The following is a 16,549-nucleotide window of genomic DNA, read 5'->3' on the forward strand; positions in this document are numbered from 1 at the left end:
TTGCAACTTTACTATACAAGCATATGGAGCGATTTCTCATGCACAATTTGATCATTAAAAACACACTCATGATGTCCTTCACATAACCAGCAACCATTTCCAAGTTTAGAGAACCTACCTCAAACAATTTGATGATTTAGAGCGTGCTTGAGCAAATTTGAAATGGGTTTGAAGGGAGGTTGGCTTGACGGGTCGCGCACCTCGCCCAACGGGTCGCGCGGGCCTGACGGGTCGCGCCCGTTATAAAAATGCACTGCAGGAAACCCTCTGACGGGTCGCGCGCACCTGACGGGTCGCGCGCCTAGCCTGACGGGTCGCGCGCACCTGACGGGTCGCGCGCCTAGCCTGACGGGTCGCGCACCTGTCAATCGCCCGAATTCGCTTCAACTTTCACTCCTTTCCCTCAATCACTCGCCCAACTCTCTTGCAAGTGTCTTGGATGCACAATGAGAGTAAAAGGAGGGAGATTGGGTCTTTATAGGTTTCATTTGAATAAATTTCATGCTCAAACCCACTTTCTAATGTTTCTCTTTGACACTTTATGAAACTGACTTTTGGTTTCCTTTATCCTGAAATTTAACTCATTTAGTGCTTTGGCTTGATTCTTTTTGTAGGGAGATCATCGGAGGGATCTTGCCAAGGGGACCAGGGTTGCATACTGTCCACTGAAGTCTTTTGAAATTTCATCACTTTTTACAAAAATTTGAAAAATGACCTTGGCTTTAAAAACAGAGTTTTTAAATCCAAGGTGAGAATTAACTGTACAAGATAAAAAACTTTGAAGAAACATCTTTACAAACATCCCTCTGGCTTGCTGAACACTCATTGACTTTCAGACACATGACCTTGTAAACATATTTGACCAAAACCCTAGACCTAGGAAATTGACCTCAAGACAAGACAAGACAAGCTTGAAAGAGCTTAATGACTGAAATGACCTGATCCAGCAATGCCAAGAGGGGTATAAACACAACAACTCCTCCATCAGGGTTATGGCATGCCTAATGGGATGCAAAAATTGACACTGATGAGACACCTACTTATGCAAATGCAAAGAGTTTTGATCGCTGATGGAGGGCTCAAGACCGACTCTAACACATAGGACACCATTATTTTTGGACAAAAGTCCCCGGAAAAACCCAATGCGGGAAAACCGGTGCAACAACTCTAAGGGTTTATTATTTTAAGCAGTAGCAAATTCTGAATACATGTTTGAATACCTCACAGGGTTATTCAGTTACAGAGAGAAATACTGGCAGAAAGAACAATGAGGTTACCTCACAATATCACTGGAAATCCTGGTTGATCCAGCCCCACTGACTGGTCGATTTGCTGCCCAAGAGATTCGATTTTTGCCAACTGGTCTCACACCTCGACTCTCGGCTTCTGAAACTCGAATTACTCTCCAAATTTCGGACTCCTCATTGGCTTTTATGCTGCCTCTGCGTCAGCCCCTCTGGCTTAGTGCTGCCACTGCTGGATTACTCTCTGCCTCTCTCTGCTGATGACTCTCTGGCTGAGAATCTCTCTCTCCGGAAGATGCTATCCCTACCCCTCAACTGCAAGAAATCTCCTCAATTGAATTTCCCTCTTGAGAAATCTTCTTCTTTATCTAGAAGATTCACCCACAATTAGATTAATACCCATTAATATTTTAATTTTCCTAAGTTTAGACTTAGGGACCCCATTAAAAATATTATTTATTAATATAATCGTCTCTGGGTGGAATTTCCCAAAACAGTTTTTGGGTTCTTTGGAATGCATGTGCTCAAGACTCCTTGCAAAGTTTGAGGCCTAGAACACATTTGATGCTACCCCAAATCAATACTCCCTCTTAGCAAGGAATGTGCTCTAGCAATATACTGCTATTGCATATTGCTTTGACTTTGAAGCACCGCCCTCTGCGCTGCTGATGTTCGACATGCTGTCCACCAACTACTGCGCTGTTGCTGCAACTGTACTGCTGCCTTTGACATTACCACTGTCAATGCTACATCTGTACTACAACTCCCTTTCAAATGCTGCATCTGCTATGTTGCTAGCACTGCCACTGCTAACATTGCATCCGTACTACAACTCAGTCGCTGAGAGAAGCAATTGAAAACACCCAAAACTGGATAAGTATCTAGTGGATACACCTTGGTGTTGAAATCCTGACTGCTGCTAGTCCCACGCTATCTTTTGAAGCCGTTGCGCTGCTGAAGCTCTGCACTGTGCCTCCACACACTGCTGCCTCTCTGCTTTGCGTTGCTCAAGTTCTGGCACTGCTAACTACTGCATTTGTCACTCCAACAATCCATGGCACCAACTGAAAACTCCTCCATCCCACTAATACTGATCATGGGCTCTTGTAGCAAGGTGATGATCCAAGGGGTGGGCTCTTCAAGGATCATGCCTATCTGTAGCTCTTTCGAACTACAACTCCAAATCAACCCACCTCCCTCCTGGAGGTATCTCGGCTGTCATGGTGAACTCCTCCTTGTCGATCTTCACGGCCGCAACCTTAGGATCGTGCTTCTCATCCTTGTCCTTTTTCTTCAAAGGACACTGGATGCATAGTGGCCCATCTCGCCACATCTGAAACACTTCACCTTGAAGACGTCCTTCTTTCGTTTTGTCTAGCCCCTGCTGTCCCTTTGATGCAAGGGCTACATTCTCCTCCTCCTCGGGCTTCGACGCACTGCTGCTACTACTCCCATCAAGTTTGAGCTTGACCAGGTTTCTCCTTAGCTCCTCTTGTTTTAGAGCTGCCCACATCTCATCCCAATTAGGCAACGCTGCTCTGCCCGGGATACTCTGGACAAAGACTTGCCACTCATTTGAGACAAAACTTAGGGCCAGTCTAACTAACTCTGAATCCTAAGGTGTATGCCCGGCAACAGACAACTCATCACGGGTCTCCTTCGGCTTTGTGAGAAATGGATCCACCTGTTCTCCCTTCTGCATCTGTGCAGATCTCAGCTTCTGCTCCAAATACATCTTCCGCTGCTCGAAAGATCCTTGATATAACGTGGCCAAGGCATCCCACATCTCCTTAGCAGTTGCTCTGCTAGCAACGTGGCACACCACATGATTCTTGATTCCATCCAGGATCATCCTCTTGGCCTTTGCCATCTCAGCCTTGTACTTCTTCAACAGATCTGCATCCACAAGTTCAGCTACCACACTATTGACATATGTCTTGAGGGCATGCTCATCTAGAAGGAAATACATTCTAGCCTTCTAGATGATGTAGCTGGATGCTCTGTCCAACCTGTCTTGATCCCTCAAGACACTGGTTGCCATATCCTCCAAAAACTGTCGAACAACTCCCTCTTTCTCCCTACTGCGTAGCTTCTAGGCTGGCTTACGTACTCCCTAATGGAGCTGGTAAGTCTGATGCTCCATTGCTGCCTAGCAAATGAGAAATACTGATTTCCTCAGCAAGAAACCATTGAGGAAGTATTCCCTCACTATGCGATTTGCTTCCTTCTTCTGACGACTTTTCTGCCCAACACTCAGCTTGCAGAAAATTGCGTCCCTCTAGCTTTGTGCTGAGGCTTTGTGTGGCTACCTCTGCCTTGGCAAATTCTCGATCTGGAAGTCTTACGTCTCTGTCGACTCACTCAGAGAGAGACAACCTCGAAAATATAGCCCTCCTGGCTAGAACTACGCAACCCCTTGGGGGATTCGAATTGCTGCTTTTTGCAACAAGTTGGCCATTGCTTCAATGCTAGATCTGCTCTTTCTGTTCCACATCAAAAGCTCTGATACCATGCGAAAATTCCTAGATCTAACAATCTCTGGAATCCTACTGCAACCAACTGAATCTGCTTCACCTAGATCGTAAATTACATTACAAACTTATTTTAGATTTTTTATTGGAATATTGAATTAAATATGATTTTGAAACATAGAAACTGAGCAAGGAAATACAAACACATAGGACACCATTATTTTTTGACAAAAGTCCCCAGAAAAACCCAATGCGGGAAAGCCGGTGCAACAACTCTGAGGGTTTATTATTATTAAGCAGTAGCAAATTTTGAATACATCTCTGAATACCTCATAGGGTTATTCAGTTACAGAGAGAAATACTAGCAGAAAGTACTGTGAGGTTACCTCACACTATCACTAGAAATACTGGCTGATCCAGCCCCAAACTGACTGCCTCCTCGACATTTTTGGGTGCCTCTGTGCAGTGTCTGCGTTAAGCTCTCTGGGGACTGCGTCACTTCTTTGACTGGTTGATTTGCTGTCCAGGAGATTCGATTTCTGCCTCCTAGTCTCACACCCCGACTCCCGGCTTCTGAAACTCAAATTCCTCTGTAAATTTCAGACTCCTCACTGGCTTCTGCGCTGCCTCTGCGTGGCTCTACATTAGCCCCTTTGGCTCAGTGCTGTCATTGCTGGATTACTTTTTGCCTCTCTCTGCTGATGACTCTCCGACTGAGAATCTCTCTCTTTGGAAGCTGCTATCCCTGCCCCTCAATTGCAAGAAATCTCCTCAATCGAATTTTCCTCCTGAGAACTTCTCACTTTAAAAAATCGATTTTTTGATCTCTCTTGGTGTGTTTTCCAAATGACCCTCAGGCCCCTTCTTATATCTTCTTGTTGGACAACCAACGGCCTAGATTAACTCCTAATTAAAGGCTCAGATCGTTTTGACTTGATCTCCGTCTTTATCTAGAAGATTCACCCACAATTAGATTAATACCCATTAATATTTTAGTTTTCCTAAGTTTAGACTTAGGAACCCCATTAAAAATATTAATTATTTTAATATAATTGTCTCTAGGTGGAATTTCCCAAAACAGTTTTTTGGTTCTTTGGAATGCATGCGCCCAACCCTCCTTGCAAAATTTGAGGCCTAGAGCACATCCGATGCTACTCCAAATCAACATTCTCTTGCAAGACATGAATGTACTTTGTGAAGACCAAGGATGAAGTCTTCAACAAAATTCAAGAATTCAAGGCTAATGTAGAGAACTCGACAAGAAAGAAAATCAAGATTTTGAGATCAGATAATGGAGAAGAATATACTTCCAAAGAACTCAGTGTCTTCTGTAAAGAAGTTGGGATTAAGGGGAGTAGATGGTCCCTTACAATCCACAACAAAATGGAGTTGCTGAAAGAAATAACATGTCCATTGAAGAATCTGTTAAGGCAATGACGCATGATCAAGACTTGCCCATGTTCTTATGGAGTGAAGCATCCATGACAACAATCTATATTCAAAATAGAAGTCCTCATCGAATCTTGGAAGATAAACCTCTTGAAGATGTGTTCATCGGACAAAAACCAAAGGTTGGACATTTGAGAATCTTTGGTTGTCTAATTTACATGCATGTACCCAAAGACAAAAGGAAAAAACCAGAGCCTTCAGTAAAGAAAGCAATATTTGTTGGATATAGCGAGTCATGGAAGGCCTATAGAATTTATGTTGCTGGACAACGACAAGTTGAAGTCAGCAAGGACATTACCTTTGATGAGAATGTTGCCTATTGGAAGTCTAAATAAGTTCCCATGGATTCTGATGATGATGAAGAACATGAAGCCCAAGGAAGAGGGTTCAGGTCCATCCAATCCTTCAGAACATCCCTGAAGATCATCAAGAAGAGCCAGAAGGGCCTAGTGAACCAATGGATCCAGTTGTTGTTCCATAAATCAAGAAGAGTCTAGCTTGGCTTAGATCTACCTTGCAAGAAGTTGAAGGACATGCAGCCATGTGGCACCTTCTAGGAAAGCAAGAGATCGAAGAGGTATTCTGGATATGCAACATTGATGACTAATCTCATTGATTCTGAACCTTCAAACTTTGATGAGACAACTAGCCAACAAGTTTGGAAGGATGCGATGATGGAAGAATAACAATCTATTATGAAGAATGATGTATGGGACATTGTGCCTAGAGCTGAGGGGAAGTTAGTAGCGAGCTCTAAATGTATATACAAGATTAAGCATTTAGTGGATGGCAGTATTGACAATTACAAGGCAAGATTTGTGGCTAGGGGATTCTCCCAGAAAGAGGGAGAGGATTACGATGAGACTTCTGCTCCAGTTTCTAGGTATGCTACTATTAGATCTATCATTTCTATTGCTTCTTCTATGGGTTGGAATTTACATCAGATGGATGACAGACTGCTTTCCTCAATGGTGTGATTGAGGAAGAAGTGTATATAGAACAAACCTCAAAGTTTTGAGGTTCATGGGAAGGAGTCTCAGTTTGCAGATTGAAGAAAGCCTTGTATGTACTTAAGTAGGCACCTAGAGCTTGGTATTCTCGAATTGATGGTTTCCTGACAAGACTTGGCTTCTCCAAAAGTGATGATGATCGAAACCTATATATCAAGGTTGAGAAAAATGAGCCTGTGATTTTATTATTATATGTTGATGACTTATTTCTAATAGGTGTAAAGCATCTCATTATTTAGTGTAAGAGGGAGTTGGCCTCTGAATTTTATATGAAGGATCTTGGCTTGATGCACTACTATTTGGGATTAGAATTATGGCAGAAGCTTGGTGAAATCTTCCTTGTTCAAGGAAAGTATATTATCAAGATTCTTCAGAAGTTTGGAATGATGGATTGTAAATCTATGGCAACTCCCATGGTGACTAATATGAGGAAATTGAGAGACTGAGTCAGATTTGGTAGATCCATCCATGTACCAAAAGTTGATTGGCTCCTTGATGTATTTGGTTATTACCAGGCCAGGCATTTGCTTTACAGTGAACACTTTGAGCCAGTTCCAGGTGGAACTAGGACATGATCATTAAATTGCAACAAAGCATGTATTGAGATATTTACGTGGTATAGTTGATTATGGTTTCAGATATGTCTCAAACAGAGATACACAAAATCTGATTGGGCAGGGAGTGTAGAAGATAGAAATAGTACATCTGTAGGTTGCTTCATTTTGGGCTCTGTTATGATTTCTTGGATGAATAGGAAGCAAACATCTGTTGCACTCAACACAGTCGAGTTGTGAAGCAGTTTGGCTTTGGAAGTTACTCGCAGGACTATTTGATCAAGTGCTAGAGCCGACCGTGATATATTGTGACAATCAAACTTGTGTGAAGCTTTCAGATAATCCAGTGTTCCATGACAGGTTGAAGCACATTAAGATCAAGTACTACTTCATCTGTGACATGGTGCAGAAGGGAGCAGTGAAGCTTCAATACATCTCTACTGATGAGCAGATAAATGATACTCTTACAAAGCCTCTGTCCAAAGTGAAGTTTGTGTACTTCAAAGACAAGCTTGGACTTTTTGAGAATGCCTCCCTCAGTGAGAGGGAGTGCTGATATAATAACATCAGGGACAAACATTCTCCCTAGGTCAGGTTGACCAGGATTAGTGAAGAATGGTCCTAAAGGCCCATAATTACTCAACCATAGAGTTGAGTAGGTGCCTTTCGGTATCATGCTCAGATTACTCTCTAGATAGGTTGAGTGAGCTCATTTAACATCATGGCCTAGAGTGAGGCCTTTGGATTTGGGACTATAGTACTCAAATGAATTGAACGTGTCCCTAGGGTTTCACCACAAGTCAAAGAGATTGACCATGATGATGGTGAACGAGGGGTTAGAGGTTCCGATCATAATCATGGTGACTAGTTGATGCTAAGGATGTACCATAGGTCAGATATGCTACCTAGTTGGTGCTGTAGATTTTTACCATAGGTCAAAGATGTTGACCAGGATTGTGGTAATTGAATGATGCCAATGCTGCTGATGAATTGTTATAACCTTTTCTTAGCAAAATTTGTCAACAAGAGGACATATGATAGTCATTATGAATACCTCCCTAGATAAGAGGGAGTGTTGAATATGGTAGCTATGGTCGACCTTCATAATTAATATTTTAGCCCTTGAAATATATATAATGATTAATATAAGACACGTTCTTCATGTCCGTTTCAAAGGAGAAAATTTTGAATTTTGAATTTTAAATTTTTGGCTCCAAAGTTGTCAAGTCGGCCCTCCCTCAAGTCAAGCCGGCCCTAGTTGAAGAGACATCCATTCAGGCCAGCCAGAAGTAGAACACTATATTTAAGGCACTTGACCTCCTCCTTCAAGCACAATTCGATCTCTCACACAAGAAGATATTTTCTGGGCATCCAAGCGAAGGAGAAGAAGGATAAGGACGAAGAAGGACAAAATCATCTCAAGCATCTCTCTCTCTCTCTCTATCTCTGACTTGGCACGTGTGATTCTCTCTCTCTGCAACTTCGCAGTGGGTTTTCCCAAGGAAAATCTTGTGTTATCTATGTGCATTGTGATCTCTACTGTCCTTGTGCATTTATAGTTGAATTTCTGAAGTGTAATTGCTTAATGATATCTGAAAGTGCTAAAATAATATCTATATCATTAGAAGTAATTATTAGTTTTTCAGAAATTAGTGTTTGTATCTAATGCACATGAAAAACCAACACTAGAATCCACTAATATTGTGATATCTTTTCCTTTTAGGCTTCCTTTGAGCTTTAGGGTATTTGGTTTCATTTTTCTTATAATTGCCTCAAACAATATCATGGTTTCCCCATCCAGACTGTTGCGTATAGTACCCTTTCTCCCCAGATGAGGTGTAGTATAACATACTATAGGCAGTTGTACTTATTCATTTTGGACTAAAACCTTTGAATTATCTTCGTCACAAGCTTGTTTTATGCATGTGATTGAGATTAATGACACCTTTGGTGAAATTTCATCCTTATTAGTGTCTAGCATGTTTTCTTTAGCAACAACCTACACTTCTTTCCCATCTGTAATTTTGTAGTGATAGGTTTGCTTGGGTGCACATCTATAGCTTGGAGCCCACCTATTTTTGCATCCAAAACACTCATTTTCTTTCCTTTTTACTTCCTCAGAGTTGCTACTAGAGGAGCCAGATTCATTCTCAGCTTCATATCTACATGAATTTTGGGTGATGCATTTGTGGCTAGGTGTCCACTTGTCTTCATAGAACCTGCAATTGTTCTTTTTTCGTCATGAATAACTCTTATAGAATTTCTGTAATGATGATCTTTCATTATTAATTTATTTTTAGGTGCTTTTGCCTTATATATTGTTGCTTCTGTAGTTGTAATATCATGTAGTTTTAGTTCATTTTTAATTGTGTAGTTTAAGTTCAGCTATATATGATTGTAATAAGCATTCCATTCAAAAACCATTTACTCTTATAGCCAGTGTTTCCGAGTGGCGTTTAAATTCATCCATGTTTCCCTTTGCTACCTGTTTTATTCATTCGGTTCAATGGAGAGCAGTGAATTAGTTCTCTGGATTTTCCTGTAGCAGATTCATGTCAGAATTAATGAGAAAGCAGTAGCAAGTTTTGACAGTCTGTTTAGTGGGCTTCTGTTACATATTTTCTGCAGATTGTGTTTGTAGATTCTAACGTTATTATTGTTGTGGTTTTGAATGGCTTTCAGTTTTGAGCTATCTAAAGAACTCTTTTAGTTAAGAGTCCGCTTACCATGCAGTCTAGAAAATTTAACAAATGGAAATATGAACTTGGTGTTGTTGTAGATTTTTTATGTAAATATTTGGGTCAGCATGGACGTGACATAGTTGTTGATTGCTAGTAATGATATGTGCAGGAGGTTGCCCTTTCAAGAGAAGCATGCCATACAACAGGCATCCATACTTGGAAATCTTGAAACTCTGGGAATAATTTGGAGTCCTGATTCCATTTCAAAGACAAGCATGCATTATGAATATATTAATGGTAGTGGGCATGGGGAAGAGATAGAACAGTTGAAATCCCATCTAAAAGTTGTAGAGTTTGGGGCTGGACGAGGTTATTTAACTCACATGCTTTCTGACTGTTATGGCATTAAGGACATAGTACTAGTGGAGCGCAGGTCATATAAGTTCAAGGTTAGTAATTTCTTAAAAGTTTTAATATTGTGGTATTATTTGTCTTGAGTCTTGCTATTCCTGATTAAAGATTCAGAAATGATTTGCTCAATTGGAACAAACTCTCCAAATATATTATCTTGTTTTGTGCTTTTATACATTTATATTAATTAATCTATATATATATATATATTTTTTTTTTCTTTTCTTGTATAGACATTTCCTCAAACTAGACACAATACTGGGAACACTCTCCTTCTCCTGTACTCGAATTGGCATTGAGCACCTGCAGATTGTTTCCTGTGTGTTAGATTTTAATACCCAGCTGCTAATTTAATAAATTTTCTGAAATGAAAGAACTGAAAACTGAACTTCCAAATGCATTTACTAAATACGCTGTATTGTAACTGAACAATAGCAGCGGAAATAAACTCTGAAGACACGAACACTTTAACACATAAACACCAGAAATCTACCTAGGAAACCCCAACCCGGGAAAACCTGCTATCTATTGGTGGTTTTATTAGCTTCAGAAAATTATAGTTCTTCAGAAAATGATTACAAGGAAAGGATGACTTCCCTTTTCAACAGCAAACCCTCTGAAACAGCTCTCCAACAAGTCACAAGCTCCTCACTCAGACTCGGCCTGCCAGAAACAGCACTGTACAGATTTCTGGCTGGGTCGTATGGACGCTCTGTATGGTCTGGTTGCGCTGTATCTGCGTGTTGGTGAGATTGTGATGCTGGCTGAAGATGAAGCTGGCCATATGGCACTCCTTTCTTTTCCTTAGTGTGCTGAACTGAACTCTCAATAGCTGAAAACCCTAGATGCTCTAGTGCTGAGCTAAAACCACCAAGTCGTCTAGTGCATAATGAACCAAATCTGCGCCCTTTTGCTCCTTTGAAGTCGACCTGGGCCCACCACCTCTACGAATGGCTGAGATTAGATCTCAATGGATGGTTGAGATCACTTCAATTTTTGACTATGGGAAAATTAAATTAAAATTTTCCTAAGTCAAAATAGAGATGAGGTGTAAAACTGCGCCTTCATCCACCTGTGGGTCAGCCTGCTAGTCTATTGCACCTCTAAACATAGCAGAACCCTTCCTCCTCTAACACCATTCAACAGTGTCTTACTACTTTGTTTGATTACTCATTGTGTCATACTGATGACAGAAAGTGATGTACTTCAATTAGGTGTGGTACTGTTGGTTAAGGAAAAACTTTTAGTGAGCTTTTTAGATTTACACTCAGCGAGAGTTAAGACCTTGCTTTTGCACTGTGTCAGATGATTGTTGTAGACGCTTTGCTGGAACCTTTCATGTTCTCTTGTTTCATTAAAAGGCTAAATGGCAACCCATATAATAAAAGCTGATGAAATTTTATTTCTTATAACCCATGTTTCAAGAACAAGTCTACAGAATGTTTTTGTAGGGATTATTTTTACATGGCCCTTCACTTAGGTCAGATATTGTAGAACCCCAAACAAATGCATTTATATTTTATTCTTTAGCTTGGAATTTGGTACCAAGTGAGAGATAACATTTGTTAGTTACAACTGTTAGATTGGTGTTATTATTTTCTCAACAGTCTCCATAATATTCTATATTATTGGAAGGTTGAATGAACTACTGTCATAAAAACAAGGATTTCCTTTCATCAGTAATGCTTCTATAAAATAACTTTGTGGCAGCTGTTCTGCAGGTCACTTCACATACAACCTGCAAGTATTTCAAAACAATAAATTTCTATACCACCTGAGCTTGTTTACTGGTTTAAGAAGAGTTATTGTGTTGTGGTTGATTTTTTTTACTAGTTTTAGAAAAGTTATTGTGTTGTGGTTGATTTTTTCAGGCTGATCGAACTTTGAGGCAGACAGAGGCCATTAATTTGGAGCGCCTGAGAATAGACAGTAAGTGATCTCTAATAACACAATTGAAGGTTTTGTGTCTAATTTACAGACATTTTTTTCAGTTGACATGCTGCTATCTATTTTACTTAATGGGGAATATGCCATACAACATATGGCCTGCTTTCTCTGTGATTCTGTTAAATAATAATAAATATGACAAAGAAAGCCATGTTTAGAACTTTAAATTTTCAGCTTGGGCAGCCCTCTGCTAATTAATAGAGTGTTGATTGTTGAACCCAGAAACATGGTGTGTTACCAGAGACATGGCATACTGTTTTATAGCTTTATACCATTAGTACTGACATCATTCAAAACCTAAATGTTGCTAAGGAGGTTGGAACATTCATACATAGGCTATAGCAAGTTGCTGCCCACTGTTGCAGCTATCATACACAGACTTGATTAAATTCTTATCGTAAAAGAACCTGATGACCATAACAACCCATTTGATCATATTGGAGGAGCAAACAAAGAATTCCAACATTAAATATAAGCTTTTGTATTATTTTACTGTATTATACTAGTGTTGGACAAAATTATTGTTACTGACATGTAACCAATATATAACCTTAAATATTAAATCAAAATGTTAGCATCTGGTGTTTAAATTGCCATAACGGGTTAAGGTGTTATAAATATTTTATCCAGGAGATGGTGTAAATGGGAGAGTGGTATGTGTGTGCAAATTGCAATATACAGGCAGCCTACCTTGTCTAGGCTTGTGATGTATACTAGTATTAATATTGCACTATTGATTCTCTCCACTCCCATGTATATTTCACGTGAATGTACTGACACTAGTTTTATTACATTATAATGATGCCAAAAGAGAACCTATAGATGTGAAATAGTCTGAAACCGTTGATCAACATGAAACACCCAAACCTGTACCAGAGATCTGACATTATGAAATGTGGTCCCTTCTGAGTGACATTGTGTTTTGAAGAATGATGAGAAAATAATTCCCTCTTCAGTGTGAGGAAAGAGTCTCAGTCGAGGCACCTGTTCCAAGAACACACGATGAATGAAGAGAGCACTTGTTTTGGTGGCACACCACGAAATGAAAAAATTATGCTAGTGAGATCAACGGGAGGTTTAGTCCTTCTCCCAAATATATAATGACTTTAGAATTGAGAAACAAACTCATTGAGTGCAGGTGATATTGTTTTACATGGACAAGGGATGCAGTGTCGAGATACAAATTTAGAAGTTTAGAAAAATTAATGAAATTGTTTTTAATTTTTCAAAGTTCTTTCTCATGTTTAATCTTCTCATATAGCTAAAAAGTGTTAAAATTTAAATACCAGCTATGAATTATTTTACGGTTTACCCAACAGGTATTTATACCCAGAAAATTATTTATTTACACAAATAAAATTATGAGCTGCTGAAAATAAATACTCTGGTATCTCTTAACTTCATAAATAAAATGCAGCAGAAAATCACAAGAGAATCAATCACAAGAACAGTAGAAATTTGACCCAAATCACTTTTCCTTCACTTATATCAAATCTGGAAAATATTGGGTTTTAACTTTTGACCCACAAAAAATTACTCAGAGAAATAACAGCTGAAGGGGAACCTATAACTTGCCCCCTGGAAATTATGGCTACCTAGAAACTCAAATGCTGAACTAAAATTGGCCCAAAGACAAACTCAGTCTCCTTGGAGTGCTCTCAGGCCTCTCTCCCAGCTCACGGTCTCTCTGGCAATTGTACAGCCTGTGCACCTGCCAAATCGGCCCAAGGAAGTAACTCGGCCTCCACAACAAATCGACCCCTCAGCTCAGTCCTTCTCTTCCTACTTGGCTTGCCTGGAATTTCTCCGGAAATCTCCCCCAACAATTCCTCCTCAATCTTTTTCAGTCAACTAGAGCCTCTCGCCCTCTTGAAAAAGTCATGCTCTCAAATGTGCATAATGGTGTCTTCACCTCTCCATTAGATTCATTTTATCATTTCATTAAGCAATTAATCCCCAACCCTAATCTCAAAGGATACAATTAGATCCTAATCCTCTCTTGAGATCAATGGCTGAGATTAAATCTAAGTCACTTAAATAATTTTATTACTTATCCTTAGAACTTTTCCTTAATATTCCACAATAAATAATTACTCTAATAATTGTACTTTTCCTAAGGTTAACCTTAGGAAAGAAATAATAAAGTCACTTACTCCACCAAGCAAGCATTTAAAGAGGCAATCAAACTTCCTTTACATGCTAAGACACCAAGCCAGTGTAGAAGACCTTTCATAGCTATAAAACATCAACACTCCCTGCTAGTAAGGAAGGGATTCTCCACCACCCCCAGCTTGTTCCTATACAACACGAACTTTGTAACACACCCTTATTATTGTTTATTTGAAGATAATGCTGCATATTTCCTGCCTGTAGATACTCAGTAGTTTCCAGCTGCAATTCATTGACAACAACTGTCAGAATACATGTTGACCCAGCTGCAATTCATTGACAACACTATCAGAATAGATACTGACCCAGGATGCAATTCAATGATTCCTGTGATGAGGAATGCAGCTACGAAGAATCCGCACTGACAACATCGTCTTCATTGACTGTCAGCCAATCACTTGACTCTCCATTGTCTGACTTTTTAATATGCTATTCAGTGGATTTCTCTCCACTTTGTAATATATGGGCATTTGATTTGGTGTTCATTGGTCTCCGGATGGTGTCCTCCCCCCTTGAATTATAACTCATAGAACCTTCTCTTCCGGTGGCAACAGAGTTCTCTTTTCCAACAAGAATGACTTGCTTATTACCATTTGATGTGCCAGCCTCTTCCACCAATATAATAAGATTTTCCAAATACTTTGCACACACAGAAGAGGACTTTGTTCCAGGACTTCACGAAAATTATAGGGTGCACCATAAAGGGATTTCTCATCAACATATCCAACATCTTCAAGAGATTTTACCAAGGATGACAAATATGGTGTTATATACCGAGGTTTGGCTAATCCATCAGTTTGGTTGCCAATTGGCAACAATTGATAGGGCTATTCCATTAAATGAGCAGTTCAGTGATGACTATTTCCTTGCTGTTGTAGCAAGGTATTCTGTCAGTAATGAAACACAGCTACACAGGTTTGGTAACGTTATCTTATACCTGGTATTAAGGTAACAATTTAAATCTGGTAACAATATGTTATGCTTGCCCAGAACAATCATGCCCAATGCACAATTCGTCCTGCCCAATCTTGGGTTAAAACTTTTACTTGATATCGTGCCCACATTTGAGTACACAGTAACAGCACATCGACATTAGGCCCAACTGTGATTACACAAGGATAGCCTACTGAATTTATCTATCATCAGTTTCAAAGATGCTGTAGTACTCCTAACGCTCTTTTATCTTTGTACTTTTTATGGTCCCATTGGCTAATTTGTGGACAGTGATAATTAAAGTAAAACATGCATCCTGTTACCTTCTTCATGGAACAGCTTACTAATGGATAACACCACTGTTATTTACTGCACCTTCCCAGATGCCGTCAAATCTTCAACAGACATCATAATTTGAATGTTACTTCACCTAAGACGCATTCACTTTCAGAATGACACAGAACTATGTGCAATAGAGTTGTTGAAGTCTGTGAAGGTTTTCAGATGTTAATCGTTGCTGGCAATGGTTAATACATTGTGTGTTTCTATGTACTATAAGACTGCATATTTTATGCCAAGAAGAAGAAGGATTTTAGGATGGCATGAGAGGACTGTATTCACAAGTTTAGAGCTCTGTTGTAGATCCTTAGTACTGATTTACGTTATTACATTTTTGTATTCCTGCTAGAGATGCAGTCTTCCAAGGAATGACATGAAACCATCCTAGGCAACTTTACTATTGGCAAATCGTGTACATTTACTCATCATTTATCCTATCAAGCTGAAGAAGCTGACGAATTGTATTAGGATTAGATGAATATGGTATATATATAATATTCCTATGCCAAAGGATGAGGATGGTTATTGTTGAAGGAAATTTAACTAGGTTCGGTCTTCATAAATGTACTTTTGATATTTGTATTTATTCAAGAAAAGAAATATTATTTTTATAATGTCAATGAGTTTCTTGCTCATTGAAATAGGTCTAGCACATGTTAAAGTGCTATAGTTGAGTCAAAGAGTCAGAAGAATTATGTTGAAGACCTTAAGGGCATGTTACACTAGGTTTACTTATGTACTAAAGTCAAAGAAGACACCTCTGAGCAAAGTCAAGTCTCCTCCAAGCAAAGGCACCATCAAAGGAAGCAATCCGTAGCAAAGAAGACAAGTCGGCCTAAAGGAGGGACAAACTTCTATATATAAAGGCTGTCCACTCCTCCAACGTCAAGCATTCATTCCTCTGAAATCAGCAAGCAAGGAAGACGAGTTAAGGCTGAAGAGAAAGCGAAGAAAAGGAGCCTCTAGCGCAGCGAAGGAGGAAGAAATACTGAGCCTTGGAAGTCTGTTCTAGGGCTAAAATACAGTCACAGTGTGAAAAAGGAGAGGGTCTCCCTGTGGTCATAGCAGCCCTCTATCATAGTCACATAAACTTCATTGTTTGGGCTAGATAATTAGGCCTATAAGACCTCCAACTCAAGCAAAGAAGGAGCTCACTCAAGCGAAGAAGGAGGATGTCAATCTCACATGAAATCCCCTCACACGTGCGAAGAAACAGGCCTGTAACTATATCTCAATTAAGAGTTTGGTTGGGCAAGAGAGAAAGGTCTCCTTGTGTGTACTAAGGATGAAGGATAAAACATCTCTTCTAGAGCAAGTGCAACAAGGTCTACCAACAGTTGA

At 39.7% G+C, this 16,549-nt stretch overlaps 1 protein-coding gene across 9 annotated transcripts in view; it reads left to right on the forward strand.

Annotated features, from left to right (window-relative positions):
- Nucleotides 1-16,549, forward strand: part of LOC149249523 (tRNA:m(4)X modification enzyme TRM13-like) — a 306,935-nt gene that overhangs the window by 87,156 nt on the left and 203,230 nt on the right. For all 9 annotated transcript variants that reach the window (XR_016266777.1, XR_016266778.1, XR_016266776.1 and 6 more), the window contains 2 exons: nt 9,579-9,858; nt 11,692-11,749. Coding sequence is in view for 6 of the 9 variants with exons in the window: in XM_089458728.1 (XP_089314854.1) it covers nt 9,579-9,858; nt 11,692-11,749 (338 nt within the window). In the remaining 3 variants the exon portion in view is untranslated. The remainder of the gene's footprint in view (nt 1-9,578; nt 9,859-11,691; nt 11,750-16,549) is intronic.

This window comes from Pinus tabuliformis, chromosome 7, assembly GCF_031772625.1.
Source record: "Pinus tabuliformis cultivar Carrire ecotype Pingquan chromosome 7, CPIR1, whole genome shotgun sequence".
In the NCBI taxonomy this organism is placed as follows: domain Eukaryota; kingdom Viridiplantae; phylum Streptophyta; class Pinopsida; order Pinales; family Pinaceae; genus Pinus; species Pinus tabuliformis.